At 42.0% G+C, this 15,517-nt stretch overlaps 1 protein-coding gene across 3 annotated transcripts in view; it reads right to left on the bottom strand.

The window, feature by feature from the left end:
• Positions 1-8,949, bottom strand: part of LOC139545690 (intermembrane lipid transfer protein VPS13A-like) — a 56,622-nt gene extending 47,673 nt beyond the window's left edge. For 2 of the 3 annotated variants that reach the window (XM_071353713.1, XM_071353715.1), the window contains exons 1-15: positions 8,568-8,948; positions 5,564-5,607; positions 5,409-5,451; positions 5,183-5,278; positions 5,008-5,109; positions 4,732-4,841; positions 4,575-4,634; positions 4,323-4,382; positions 4,129-4,209; positions 3,956-4,010; positions 3,599-3,726; positions 3,092-3,198; positions 2,683-2,854; positions 1,862-1,924; positions 1,456-1,591 (exon numbers count right to left, since the gene is read on the bottom strand). In XM_071353713.1, the coding sequence (XP_071209814.1) occupies positions 1,456-1,591; positions 1,862-1,924; positions 2,683-2,854; positions 3,092-3,198; positions 3,599-3,726; positions 3,956-4,010; positions 4,129-4,209; positions 4,323-4,382; positions 4,575-4,634; positions 4,732-4,841; positions 5,008-5,109; positions 5,183-5,278; positions 5,409-5,451; positions 5,564-5,607; positions 8,568-8,667 (1,357 nt within the window). In that variant the 5' untranslated portion in view covers positions 8,668-8,948. Of the gene's footprint in view, positions 1-1,455; positions 1,592-1,861; positions 1,925-2,682; positions 2,855-3,091; positions 3,199-3,598; positions 3,727-3,955; positions 4,011-4,128; positions 4,210-4,322; positions 4,383-4,574; positions 4,635-4,731; positions 4,842-5,007; positions 5,110-5,182; positions 5,279-5,408; positions 5,452-5,563; positions 5,608-8,567 lie in introns of all 3 variants that reach the window. The other variant, XM_071353714.1, reaches the window with a different exon arrangement.
• Between the last annotated feature and the right edge of the window lie 6,568 nt (positions 8,950-15,517).

The following is a 15,517-nucleotide window of genomic DNA, read 5'->3' as shown; positions in this document are numbered from 1 at the left end:
CAAATCAACTTCACAAAAAGGTAATACAGAGTGCAAAATGCGGTTCCAAGTGCACGGTTAAACCAAAGTCAACCACATTCCCATCCACATTTTCTATGCGAGTAAAGTCATATCGTACGGAGAAAAAAATAATCACGACACCTGTGATAGAAACAGGAAGTTCATAAAATGCCGACAGATCATTTGTTCGCGCTCTCTTTTTGTGTCTGTAAAATAAATGATGCGAGAAATGGCAGTGGAAACGCTACAGATATACATGAACATCTTTGGTCCAATACCATCATCTTGAGAACCTGGTCATCAACGTGATTCAATACTTCATAAAGGTGGGACAGGACAGGTTAAATGCACAATTGGAATAATTTTTCAATTGTGTTCTGTGTCCAGTGTTCTTTCATCCTGGTTCTGGAGACTCACAGGGTCTGCAGGTTTTAACCTCCAGCCCAACATCAACACCATTGACTCAACTAATCCACTAGATTTCGTTTAACGGTTATTTTATTTTCATCGATAACGGTCAGTTACACGGTAATTGTGTCAGCCCTAGTTACACACCCCATGGTTCCCCAGGACCAGGATTGAAGAACACTGTTCATCAAAAATAGTAACTGCAGCGCATTGGCATGCTCATGACACACTGATGACCGGCTGAACGATTGGCCCGGTGCTCTTTGCATTATCATTGGGGGTGGAGTCGGACCCCTTGACTTATTCCACATTTTGTTTTGTTACAGCCTGAATTCAAAATGGATTAAATTGATTTGTTTTCTCTCACTCATCTACACACAATACCCCATAATGACAAAGTGAAAACATATTTTTATTTCATGAAAATGAAGTAGTACTGTGTTCACACCCCTGAGTCAATACTTTATAGAAGCAACTTTAGCATTGATACACCATTCAAAGTATAATTAATATGCTCAAAGGGATATTCAATGACTGCTTTTATTTTTTAATCTACCAATAGGTGCCCTTCTTTGTGAGGTATTGGATAACCTCCCTGGTCTTTATGGTAGAATGTGTGTTTGAAATTCACTGCTCGACTGAGGGACCGTACAGATAATTGTATGTGTGGGGTACAGAGATGAAGTAGTCATTCAAAAATCATGTTAAACACTATTCTTGCACACAGAGTGACTCCATACAACTTATTATGTGACTTGTTAAGCACATTTTTACTGCTGAACTTATATAGGCTTGACATAACAACAGGGTTGAATACTTACTGAAACAAGACCTTCCAGCTTTTCATTTTGTAATAAAAAAAATAAAACATAATTCCACTCTGACATTATGAGGTATTGTTTGTAGGAAAAAATAAATAAATAAAATGTATACATTTTAAATTTGGGCTGTAAATAATTGTGGAAAAAGTCATGGGGTGTTAATACTTTCTCAAGGCACTGGATGTACAAAATGGAGCATGGTGATTGGCTACGCGGGCGATCTCACCTCCGGTCTTGACCTCCTTGGCCTCGGCGCCACCGTCTCCTGACCAGCCGGACCACATCCAGCCCAACCAGCCCTGAGATTCCTCCTCCTCCACCTTCACCCCCGGACGGAAGATACGCAGACCCGCTTTGCTTGCCTGGAACAACCGACCAGCGCCAGTCACAGTCTATACATAACACTTCAGCCTCAACCACTAGCTAGAACCACTGTTAGTTCCACTGTGACCACTGACCAGGTGATGCACTGGTGGTTACGCTACAGCAGTGTGACTGAGTAGGGTCATTTCAGTCATGCTTTTCTGCCATTTTGAACAAATTAGTTAGTAGACAGACAAAACTGAGTACAGTACACACAGAGAAGATGGATAGTTCGTTAGGGATAATTCAACAGATTGCTCAATCCGTACCTCCATCTCAGCTTGCTGCCTGGCCAGAGTGATGTTAAAAATATCCAGAGTCCGCTCAGGCTCCTGGGCACACGGCAAGAAAGACGGATCGACTGGTCCATTAAAACAGTTCCCTGACCGTTATGGGAATCCATCAATTACTTAAAAAGGTAGACTCAGCAAAATGACGTTGCCACGAGCAGCACCGCAGATACTGAGATGAGCGAGATGCAAGACTTCGCTCTCACAGTTACACACACAGTATCTGTGTGCACAGGTTCGCGTCACGCTGTTACAGCTTGGTAGGCAGGGGACCAAAACAGTGGAGAAGAGCGTCGTGCTTCAACGCTCTTAGTTGTTGCGAAAATTGACCACTATGCGGTTTACTTTCTGCATCTACGTCATGTCGCTGAGTATACCTTTAATGTCCATCATCAATCAATGCAGCAGAGTAGATACAAAGACTGGGGATGCAACTCAGAACTAGGCCCTTCTCAATCTCCACACCTGGGTTCAAATAGCATTTTCTTTCCTTTCAAATAGTTTGAGTACTTGATTGAGCCTGGCTGGTGTGCCAGATGGGCAGAGTATGCACTTTGAGGACTATGCCACTGGTCCCATTACACACAGGCAGGCTCAATCAAGCACTGCTCAAGTTTTGAAATGAAAACCAGTACTATTTGAACTCAGGTCTGGGTTGCACTCATTAGGGAACGCAACAGAAAACTTTTCAAAACGGAAAATGTTAATGAGTGTTTCTTAATGCCCAGGTAGTCCTTCCCTGTTTCAGTTCATTTTCTTCCATTTGGTGCCTAATGAACATCGCCCTGATCTCTACACACCTCCAGCTCCCTGAGCTGCTTCTCAGTGGGCTTCTTGCTGGTGATCTTGGCCTTGTAGAGCTCTCTGTACTGCTTGACTGTCTGCCGGTGGCAGCGGATGTGCTGCCACGACCACATGTGCAGCCGCGGCTTCACGTCCACCTCCATGATGCCTGTAATCACATACTGCCACCTGGATGACATACACAAGCAGTGACAGTCACAACGGAACCAGCACGTGTACATCACGATAGCTCAAATCGATTGAAGGAAATGTATCTCATAATCTTATACTGGATGGCATGAAACAACACAATCAATCAAATGCATTCACTATCTAAACATCAACAATAACCAACATTTTTGTCGTTGTGACAATTTTTTAGTAGAGGAAAGAATTGTAAGTAAAAGAAAAAGTGTGAGAGCTGACCATAGATAGGCGTTGGTGTGCACGTGGACTTGCGGACGGTATTTCCTGTAGGGCAGGTTGCGTGACATCATATCCACTGACCCCAGGAGCTCCAGAATGCTGATGTACTGGAGAGAAGGAAGGGGTGAGAGTTCAGGGGTCATCGAGAAGCACAGAGGGGGAAAACAATAAGACAGTGACTTTAAAAATGTGTCGAAATTCTAACTCTGGGCAACGCTCATCATGCAAGAAAGCACAGATCTGTGCAAAAAAAAATTAAATACTGTAACATTTCAAATAGACGGGATGGTATATAATCCAATGCGAGTTCTGATTGTGTGAATGGTATGCATCAGTTTACCTCACTGTGGTTAAATAACAGTCATCCTCCTTACTATGCACATTGTTGAAGAAATGTTCCTAATTAAATCAGGCTGCAGATTTAAATTATTTTTATGGTACTTTCCTGTGCTCTTTTGCTCGATTAAAATGTTGCATCTTTCTCTCTCTCATATCTCCCTCCATCACCTGTGGTCTGTTGAGCTCCACGGCCACCTCTCTTAGGTTGACCACCAGGTCCACCTTGGGAGAGGAGAAGTCCACATCTGACCGGGGGTTCATGCGCAGCTTCGCATCGGCCGTTATCGGACGAAAAACTGCCACCAATGGACAGGGAAATAAGGTTATTAATATGATACAGAATTAATCAACAATTCCACCGTGGGCCATCGTAATGAGCAGATATCTTCAATTACAATAAAAACTCCAACGACTACACTGACTGAGATTTTATTCCCTGTATCAGGTGGGTGACAACATTACTATCAAGACTCTGATCCAGACGTGAAGGATGTCACACCCCTATATCGACTGGGTGACACTCACTGAAATCGTGGTTCATGGGAGTGGAACCCCCCGGGATGCTGTCCTGAAGGCATCGCTGTGGAAATGCGACAGACAGGAAGAGATGCCTCGTTAGACGTCATTGATAGACATAATCACTCACTTAAGGGACCCGCCGCTCCGCGACGGCACTGAATGATGGCACTGTGACTCACCAGGGCCTCATCTGGCATGTGATTGGAGTACAGCATCGAGTTCACATTCCAGTAAGCAAAGAGATTGTCCAACTGGACAAGCTGAGGAGAGGAAAAAGCATAACAGAAAACAGCTTAGAATGCTGTAGACAGTAGAACAGTGTCATAATTGATGTAAAACCCATACAGTATATCAATTGCTGTGGACTGACTACCTTGAAAAACAGCTTGGCTTTCTCATCCAGGAGACAAGGCATCCAATTCTCATCTGCTGTCTGTGGGGTCACAGTTATGGGGTTGAGACGTTACGTGATATGGATTCAGGGTCAGACCAGAAACAGATCATAAACCTGACCACAACAAAGATCTCATATCCAGACCTTAACTAAATTGAACCACTGTAATTGAGCTTGTATATCTTCTCCAATGAATGACCGATTTCACGAGGTCGGGGCCTCACACATTACCTGAAGGCTGAGGTTCTGCAGTGACACTCCAAATGAAAAGGGGCAATTGGGGTTGGTGACCTGAGAGTGAGAGAAGCGGACAGTAATGAAATACAGGAATAATACACTCATTTAAAATGTTGTAATACAACTGTAGCACACTGGGTAGAATACACACATCATCCTCATAGCGGACGTGGATGTTGGAGATCTTCACTTGAAGGTTCTTGATCACCTGCGTCACAAGTTTCTCCACAAAGGTGTCCTGCTTCTCAAGTGCAGGGTTTTCTGTGGAACCAAATAACACATTACAGTACATGCGTTCAGGTCACAGTCCTGAGTCTGTTTTAGCCCGATGCCAGCGCTGCAACTCAATGACATTATAACATCTATTTAAGAGTGGTTTGAAGATGTAATGAAAGCATGACTCACAGACAGACACATAAACTCTGACCTTGTTCTGCTGCTTTCTGTTTGGTCTCTTCGATCCTCTGCAGCTCCCTCTGACGAGCCTCCTGGAGCTGTTTCTCCTCCTTCTCTGCATCATACTTTATACCTGAAACACGCAAACATTAACAAAGAAACACACACACACACACACAAACACACGCTACAGCTAGGTATCTTACTGGCTGTGGGCACGATGAGTAGGTAGACTCCATCCAGTGTGGCTTCCACTGACTGGGTGTACAGATTCTTCCATGGAATCTTCAACTCCAAGCGTCCTGCCAGAACCACACACACACAGTTAATAGGAAAAAGGTTGAAGAGTGAGAAAGATAGAGAGGAATTATAACAGTGAATGTATGGTAATGGTAGGAGGTGTTGGTTTGAGAGTCATCGGACAAATCTTACCTATATGCCCTGCTCTTACTTTAAAAGGAATGTCAAGTTGACTCTGAAACAAGAACAACAATATTCAGCACAATACAATGTGAATCTACCTAAATAATTAACATTTAACCACGGATACGTTTAGTCGTAAGCCTAGCCATTCATGTCAAACATACCAAGGCATTTTCCTTTATTTCAAGATTTCTGAGCACTGCATCACCTAGAGAAAAAAAAAAGAAGAAAAAAAATATTTGTTTAAAGGGCGACTGCACTTGCTGATTTGGCCTCGTTTTGAAGATTACTCGCTAATGCTAGCGGCCATGACTGAAGCCAAACGAGCGTTGTCTAATTCTTGGGGGGGTGTGGTTTGATGTAGGTGTATTATGTTTGCATATCATACCCTGGCAGGTACTGTGGTACTGTTGTTTGGCCCTCCTGAGTCACCGTAGCAACAACAGCCACTTCCTCAAAATTGACTTCCTTAAAATAGTCACGATAAATCGAGAAACATGTCATTCACTGACGTTTTTGCCGAGGTCTTAGTCGCGCAATTTTACATCTAGCTAAGTTACTTGGTGCAGTATTTCTCAAGTTACAACATTTCCATGAAAAACTGAATACAGTCTATTGAGTCGGGAAAGTCTGGCTGTGCGCTCAGGACTGAATTCTTAGAACAATAACATGCTGTCAATCTATCGTAAATAAAGCACAAGCTACACGTTTATCAGTGCCCCAAACCACTTGCTAGCTAGGTAAATTCCAACTCTGTGTTTGTCAATGAAGCTAGCAGGTAGTAGCTAGCAGGCACATTGAGCAGTCAGGCCACAATCAGCTTATCAAGTCACTGGCCATGTGTGTACTTCAGTGTGTTTTGTACAACTTTCTCACTATTACCAGAGTGCGTATCTGTCTGGCAGTGTTTCATAGGGAATCATGTTACAAAACAGGTCGCGAATGTGTTTTGTAAAATTAATAAGTTGCAGTTGGGACAACTGTCAATGATCGTCTCAATTCAAAAAGTGGCAGACTCAAGTGATTGACACTGTCAAACACATGAGTAAGTAGCCACTCAAAGAGCTAAGGCCAAGGGTTATTTTAACATAGGCGACTCGTTGTCTTATGTAAACAAGTCTGAGGCGCTGCATAATGGTCAGATCTGTCTCACTGTCTGGAGGTTCTGACTTATGATTGGATAGAACTCACACAGCTGATAAGCAGCTGTGCTGATTGCGCTCTCTCTTCTGTTAGTGTGCACCATTGTAATCCATACCCAAACCTCCAGTAACTCATTTTTGGAAGTGACTGACTGACCAAAATGATCCTATTTACACATTGTAGTCAATTTTGACACTATAATTAATGTGACTTATACCAATGCCACATTGGCTGCTTAAAACCAGATAAGTTTGTTCTAAGAGGCAGTTGACCTTTAAAATTATTCAATAAGCACTGACACATGAATATACAGTGTACAAAACATTATGAACACCTGCTCTTTCCATGACAGGTAAAAGCTATGATCCCTTATTGATGTCACTTGTTAAATCCACTTCAAATCAGTGTACATGAAGGGGAGGAGACAGGTTAAAAGAAGGATTGTTAAGCCTTTAGACAATTGAGACATGGATTGTGCATGTGTGCCATTCAGTGGGTGAACGGGAAAGAAAATATTTAATTGCCGCTGAACATGATATGGTAGTAGGTGCCAGGCACACCGGTTTGTGTGAAGAAGCGCAACGCTGTTTTTTAATTTTTTTATGTTTAAACGCTCAACAGTTTCATGTGTGTATCAAGAATGGTCCACTACCCAATGGACATCCTGCCATCTTGACACAACTGTGGGAAGCATTGGAATCAACATGGGTCAGCATCCCTGTGGAATGCTTTCGACACCTTGTAGAGTCCATGCACCGACGAATTGAGGGGAAAAGGGGAGGGGGTGTAACTCAATATTAGGAAGGTGTTTAATGTTTTGTACACTCAGATTATTTCACTAATAAAATGCATAGTAACCTGATGTTGGAAACATATGGCCTAGCCTAAGCTGACAAATAACTTAGCCTAATTCCACTGTACATTTTCCATTCAAAGCAAATATTAGCAAGCGGCGCAGTATGTTATCATGTGCCCAGATAGTCTTCACAGAGCCTGCATTTCAGTAGAAAATGTTGTGCTTCGTCTGTTGGCAAGATGTCAGGCCTTGGACTTACAATACATTTTCTCCAAGTATCATATCTTTCTAAAAATGAAATATGCCTAGATACTGTTTAGGCCAGTGGTCACCAACCGGTCATCGTGATTTAATATTGCCACTTTAATAATTTCTACATATCTTTCATTACTCATATCATATGTATATACTGTATTTTATACTATCTTGCCTATGCTGCTCGGTCATCGCTCATCCATATATTCCTATTCCATCCCATAGATTTGTATTAGGTAGGTGTTGTGGAATTGTTAGATTACTTGTTAGATATTACTGCGGTCAGGACTTGAAGCACAAGAATTTCGCTACCCTCGCAATAACATCTGCTAACCATGTGTACGTGACAAATAACATTTGATTTGATTGTTGCTCCGAGACATTTACCCTTCACAATAAGAGCACTTACAGTTGACCGGGGCAGCTCTAGTAGGGCAGAAATTTTGCAAACTGACTCGTTGGAAAGGTTGAAAGTCACTGAGCTCTTCAGTAAGGCCATTCAACTGCCAACGTATATGTCTATGTAGATTGCATAGTTGTGTGCTCTATTTTATACACCTGTCAGCAAAGGGTGTGGCTGAAATAGCCGAATCCACTCATTTTAAGGGGTGTCCACATACTTTTGTGTATACAGTGTAGCTATCTAATTAGATTAGCTGGCAGAGTCAAGCTAACGTTATCCAATTTTGCTAGCTAGCTGGCTTAACAGCTAGCTAGCAAACTAATAAATATACTGTAAATAAACTAAACTAATATACTGTAGTTAGCCAGTTGACTACAAAACCTTGCTAACAAATAAGCAAGTACTGTAATAGCTAGCTAACTAGTAAACCTGCTCCCAGCAAACAAGCACAGCAGCATTGTCTAATGCTAACATCTATGACAATCATGACAGCTGCAGGTTTCTGAACTGACGTTAAGCTAACTAGCTAGGGTGGCTAGCAAGGAAGCTAACCATAACACATAATCGTTACCTCCCCAAATCCCGAGCTTGAGTTGTGAGCTGTCAAGGTTTACAACGTAATCCCCTAAAAACCTGTTTAGGACATCTACCACCACGCTTTCGAAGACCATGTTGCTGTTTCGTTCACCTCTCGGTCACCATGTTTACATTCCGTTTTAACGCTTAACTCGCTCGCCTTTCGCTAATAATGACAGCTGGCTGGTCCTGTTTCTTGAAATATCCAACGACGCTCGGTCACATGGACGGTCTTGACCCCATGTGGTTGCGTCAATAGATTATTCTCTTTGGAGTATCCAATGCAAGGTTCCTATTCCTCTTGCCAAAGATAGTAGATTAGCGTTACAGTCCGTGACAGAATTGGAACCATAATTATGGTCCGTGATTCACAGGGGGCCCTAATTAGTGGTGAACAGGTAGAAATTTGCGGTCATGGTTAGAAAGGTTGCAGCTTTCGTAAAATTAACGTCACGCCTAGGTCACACCTACAGTATTTTGTGCAAAATGGTTCTCAGGCGGCATCATCTGGACATGTGTGCACCAAAATTTCAACATACACCTTCTGCTACCATTTCTGTCAAGCTGTAGCAGAAATTGAATGTTGAACTTGTGTTGCACACATCCAGACGATGCTGCATACTTAGCGAGTGTTGTAGGTGGATCGATCAGAGTTGTCGGTTCGTAGCAGTTTATGAGAATTAACATATCAGGTTAGGATAATTAAATTAGGAAAGGTTTAGGTAAAATGAAAAACGTTTCAACTTTTGAGTTAATTTTACAAAATATGGATCCATTCTAGCCATGGCCCAATTATGGGTAACTTATATAGATAGATAGAGGACTCGTCTTTATGTCTGTGCCATTATAAGTCTGTGACAGCATGGGCAGCGCCATTGATACCTTGATACATCTACAGTGAAATTGCGCAAAATGGTATGAAGCATCATCTGGATATATGTGCAACAAAAGTACTGCACCGCTGCAGCTCAGCGTTGTGTGTGATTGATTAAGACTAAAGCCGTGGACTTCGGAGATCAGGTTGCTTTAATGTATCAGAGTTCACTCTCCTGCATCCAAAAGAAAAGACAAAACATTTGTAGAGCACAAATATGTTCTGCCAAACGTTGCCTCTCTCCAAGTGCATCAAAATTATTTTAGAATACAAAAGTGAGAACAGCCTCTCCTTATAATGCATCAACACAATTCTCATTTTACATAGATAAAACCACATCCCTGCATCCAAAAGAAAAGGCAAAACATTTGTAGAAAACAAATATGTTCTGCCAATCGTCGCTTCTCTCTACAACATAGACGCACAATACACAATAGCTACAATAACACATACAGTACCTTAGCTAGCTAGTATCCACATGTTGAATTCAGAATGTTAATATCATCCTAACAAGTACAATTACAATAGCATCTTTACAATACCATCCACTTATGAGTAAACTCTAAATATACAACATTATTCATGACTCTGTACTTAAAGGAATCTAACTTTCCTGAACATGACAGAAAAAGTGTGCCTAACTCTCCTAGTGCATTAAAATGATTTGAGCACGAGCACACAGGGCAAAGGGTAAGTATGCACTCCCCTATTTCCCAGGATGCAGGCATGCATAATAACAAATCAACATGCTATATTAATATATGAACCTGTTGAAATTCACAAAGTATTTTAACAACTGTTACAAATGCACCACACAGAACGCACTGCAACTGCCTCTGCAACTCAATGCTGCAAGGCAAACGCAGCGTTTCATTGGAAATGAATGTACTTCTGGTGAACCAAAATGCAAATCACTGTCGGTGTGATTGAGGCATGAGGCTACAACCAAGGGCCCAGTGTTCCGGCCCAGAAGCATGGTTTCGACTTCTCCTACAGGTTTGCTTCGGTACTGCAGTTTAACTGATGCACGGCCCAGAAAGACAATTTCCGTAGACGGCCACATAGAGATATCAAACTAGAAAATTCCTCGTAAGACTTTTTAGACATCACCATTGTGCACAAAACATCCACTGAATCACTCAAATAATTGTCGCTGAGGCCAATTTAGTTTTTCATCACTCACAACGAAGATATAAAATGTTTATATTCATCCAATGTCTACCATGTTTTTGGATGACCTGATGATGTCGCTGCTGCTCCCGGTGCACACTGAGTGCTAGTGCGCATGTGATGTTGGTTCATATAAATCGGATGCAACTCGGACATAGACGGTTCACGAATCGGCATATGCAAACGTAAGTAGATAAGCTTGAAAACAACAGTTGGACATCTCCAGTTCTTATTATACCTCAGTGGCTACAACCCATAGGAATCCCGACCCAGTTGAATACTTTCACCACTTTAAAATGGTGGAAACATGGTGGCCACCATCATTCTCTGAAAGTGGGCGTTGCGAAACAAGTGGGAGGATCAACACCAGTGGGTGTGTCGAACGTCGAAACCTAACAGCCAATTGGGGAGATCTGTTGCCACTGAAGACTGTTTTGCATGGCTACTTCCTGCTTCCTTGTAGCATTTTAGCTGAACCCGGTTAGGCAGGTTAAGAGAATTAGCATGGTAGGTTAGGAGAATAAACGTAGCAGGTTAGGAGAATTAACGTGGCAGGTTAAGAGAATTAATGTGGGCTCAAACTGACGGATTTTGATGGGGATTTTCTTATTATGTTACTTAGATTCATGCACGGGTGCGTCAATATACTCTTAAGGATTTTTAACTGCTCAGCACATATAGCCAGCCGCATGTGCTCACTCCCGCGGAAATCATTTGTGGAAAATATCCTTTCTATTTGTATTTTTTATGGATCCCCATTATCTGCTGCCAAAGCAGCAGCTACTCTTCCTGGGGTCCAGCAAAATTAAGGCAGTTTATACCATTTTAAAACTTTACAATACATTCACAGATTTCACAACACACTGTGGGCCTTCAGGCCCCTACTCCACCACTACCACATATCTACAGTACTAAATCCATGTGTATGTATAGTGCGTATGTTATTGCATGTGTGTGTGTGTGTGTGTGTGTGTGTGTGTGTGTGTGTGTGTGCGCCAGTGTTTGTGTTGCTTCACAGTCCCCGCTGTTCCATAAGGTGTTTTTTTATCTGTTTTTAAATCAAATTTTACTGCTTGCGTCAGTTACCTGATGTGGAATAGAGTTCCATGTAGGCATGGCTCTATGTAGTACTGTGTGCCTCCCACAGTCTGTTCTGGGACTGTGAAGAGACCTCTTGTGGCATGTCTTGTGGGGTATGCATGGGTGTCCGAGCTGTGTGCCAGTAGTTTAGACAGACAGCTCGGTGCATTCAACATGTCAATACCTCTCATAAATATAAGTAGGGATGAAGTCAGTCTCTCCTACACTTTCAGCCAGGAGAGATTGACATGCATATTATTAATATTAGCTATCTGTGTACATCCAAGGGCCAGCCATGCCAGCCGTGAGCCAATTGCAAAGTCCTTTTTTGTGGCACCTGACCACACGACTGAACAGTAGTCAAGGTGCGACAAAACTAGGACCTGCCTTGTTGATAGTGTTGTTAAGAAGGCAGAACATCGCTTTATTATAGACAGACTTCTCCTTATCTTAGCAACTACTGCATCAATATGTTTTGACCATGACAGTTTACAATCTAGTGTTACTCCAAGCAGTTTAGTCATCTCAACTTGCTCAATTTCCATATTATTCATTACAAGATTTAGTTGAGGTTTATGGTTTAGTGAAGGGTTTATTCCAAATGGAATGCTTTTAGTTTTAGAAATATTTTGGGCTAACTTATTCCTTGCCACCCAATCTGAAACTAACTGCAGCTCTTTGTTGAGTGTTGCAGTCATGTCAGTTGTGTTGAGTCATCCGCATACATAGAAACTCTGGCTTTACTCAAAGTCAGTGGCATGTCGTTTGTAAAAATTGAAAAAAGCAAGGGGCCTAAACAGCTACCCTGGGGAGTTCCTGATTCTAACTGGATTATTTTGATAGGCTTCCATTAAAGAACATCCTTTGTGTTCTGTTAGACAAGTAATTTTTTATCCACATTATAGCAGAGGGTGTAAAGCCATAACACATACGTTTTTCCAGCAGCAGACTATGATCAATAATGTCAAAAGCTGCACTGAAGTCTAACAAGACAGCCCCCACATCATTTTATCGTCAATTTGTTATTACTATAAAATCATATAAAATATTTTGCCAAGGGAATTATAAGCAAATATTGCCTGCTAAATGAAGTAATGTAGCCCACAGCCATATGGCATAGCCAGACCAGGGCCTAAAATAAAGACAACTCAGAATATGCTATTATGTTCTTCCGAAATAGGCTACATTTTTTTCATAATGTTCCTTTAGACCTAAATAATGGATTTATTGGTGTAGGATATATTAAATGGATTTGACTTTTTAAAATGTAGATGTTCCAAAAGTCTGCATCAGGGGCTTGTAGGCTATGCAGTGGAAGCCGGAGATGCTAAACATGTTCATGTTAATTGACGGTCAATTAGCGTAATACCGGCAGTTATTTTCATGACAATCACCTGATGACAAAATGTCATGACCTCCACAGCCCTAGGTATAAGCATTAAGCATACATGTGTCAGAATTCAAAGGTGAATCAAGTACCATGTTGCTTATACCTTTCCAGTATGTTAAAATATAGTGGGAGCCAACAGTCTAATTAGGAGGGTATAAAGAATAAAAACATGGTGAAAATATACATTTTATTTACAGTGCAGCCCAATGATAACAGTGCAAAAGTGATAGTCCAACATAGACACAGGGCAACATACCTAGATAGCCTAAAACATACAAGAGAGACAACACACGGTGTTTCACAACCTGTTATCCGCAACCATTGAGGAAGCCATAAAGGCTACCTGAACTTGACACTCCCAAAACGGGCTAAACCATTCACGATTAATCAAACAGGTTTTTATTTACATGGCCGGTCAAAATGTGCATATCAAAAACATATAGACACAAAACACTATAGACATCATTAATGATAACTGCAGTCACTGACTGTATCAGACATGAATATACCCAAAATGAAATAAACCAATGCAAGAGAGTACCAGAGAATGAGTCATAATGCCCATAATGGGAAATGGTTCCAATAGTTTTTCCACTATTCATTTTTTCCATAGTGGATTTTAGAGCACTTAAAATAAGGACAAATGGTCTTGGTTCAACAATGGTTGAAGACCTGGAGAATAAACGCTCCTCCTCACAGCTGCCCATGTCCCTTGAAGTTGATGATGTGGTTGTCACTGACAAGAAGGACATGGCTGAGCTCTTTAATCACCACTTCATTAAGTCAGGATTCCTATTTGACTCAGCCATGCCTCCTTGCCCGTCCAACATTTCCTCATCTCCCACCCCTTCTAATGCGACTATCCCCGATGCTTCTCCCTCTTTTTCCTCTGCCCCGCAACAAAGTTTCTCCCTGCAGGCAGTCACTAAAGGAGCTCCTGAAACTTGACCCCCAAAAAACATCTGGGTCAGATGGTTTAGACCCTTTCTTCTTTATGGTTGCTGCCCGTATCATCGCCAAGCCTATCTCTAACCTCTTTAACCCGTCTCTCCTTTCTGGGGAGGTTGCCATTGCTTGAAAGGCAGCCACGGTTCGTCCTTTATTTAAAGGGGGAGATCAAGCTGATCCTAATTGTTATAGGCCTATTTCTACTTTGCCCTGTTTATCAAAAGTGTTGCAAAAACTTGTCAATAATCAACTGACTGGCTTTCTTGATGTCTATGGTATTCTCTCTGGTATGAAATCTGGTTTCCGCTCAGGTTATGGATGTGTCACTGCAACCTCAATGATGTCACCGTTGCCCTTGATTCTAAGCAATGTTGTGCTGCTATTTTTATTGACTTGGCCAAAGATTTTGATACGGTAGACCATTCCATTCTTGTGGGCAGGCTAAGGAGTATTGGTGTCTCTGAGGGGTCTTTGGCCTGGTTTGCTAACTACCTCTCTCAAAGAGTGTAATGTATAGTCAGAAAATCTGCTGTCTCAGCCACTGCCTGTCACCAAGGGAGTACCCCAAGGCTCAATCCTAGGCCCCACGCTCTTCTCAATTTACATCAACAACATAGCTCAGGCAGTAGGAAGCTCTCTCATCCATTTATATGCAGATGACACAGTCTTATACTCAGCTGGCCCCTCCCCGGATTTCGTGTTAAACGCTCGACAACAAATATTTCCTAGTTTCTAACAAGCTTCCTATTTTTATTTTATTTATTATTATTTATTTTTTTACCGTTATTTTACCAGGTAAGTTGACTGAGAACACGTTCTCATTTGCAGCAACGACCTGGGGAATAGTTACAGGGGAGAGGAGGGGGATGAATGAGCCAATTGTAAACTGGGGATTATTAGGTGACCGTGATGGTTGAGGGCCAGATTGGGAATTTAGCCAGGACACCGGGGTTAACACCCCTACTCTTACGATAAGTGCCATGGGATCTTTTAATGACCTCAGAGAGTCAGGACACCCTATACCCTTAACCTTGTTCTGAACACCTCCAAAACCAAGGTCATGTGGTTTGGTAAGAAGAATGCCCCTCTCCCCACAGGTGTGATTACAAACTGCTGAAGGTTTAGAGATTGAGATAGTCACCTCATACAAGTACTTGAGAGTATGACTAGATGGTACACTGTCCTTCTCTCAGCACATATCAAAGCTGCAGGCTAAAGTTAAATCTAGACTTGGTTTCCTCTATCGTAATCGCTCCTCTTTCACCCAGCTGCCAAACTAACCCTGATTCAGATGACCATCCTACCCATGATAGATTATGGAGACATCATTTATAGATCAGCAGGTAGGGTAGCCTAGTGGTTGGAGCGTTGGGCTAGTAACCGAAAGGTTTCAAGTTCGATTCCCTGAGCTGGCAAGGTACAAATCTGTCGATCTGAACAAGGCAGCTAACCCACTGTTCCTAGGCCGTCATTGAAAATAATA

This window comes from Salvelinus alpinus, chromosome 19 (assembly GCF_045679555.1).
Source record: "Salvelinus alpinus chromosome 19, SLU_Salpinus.1, whole genome shotgun sequence".
NCBI lineage: Eukaryota > Metazoa > Chordata > Actinopteri > Salmoniformes > Salmonidae > Salvelinus > Salvelinus alpinus.
This window is presented reverse-complemented; position numbering and strand designations above follow the sequence as displayed.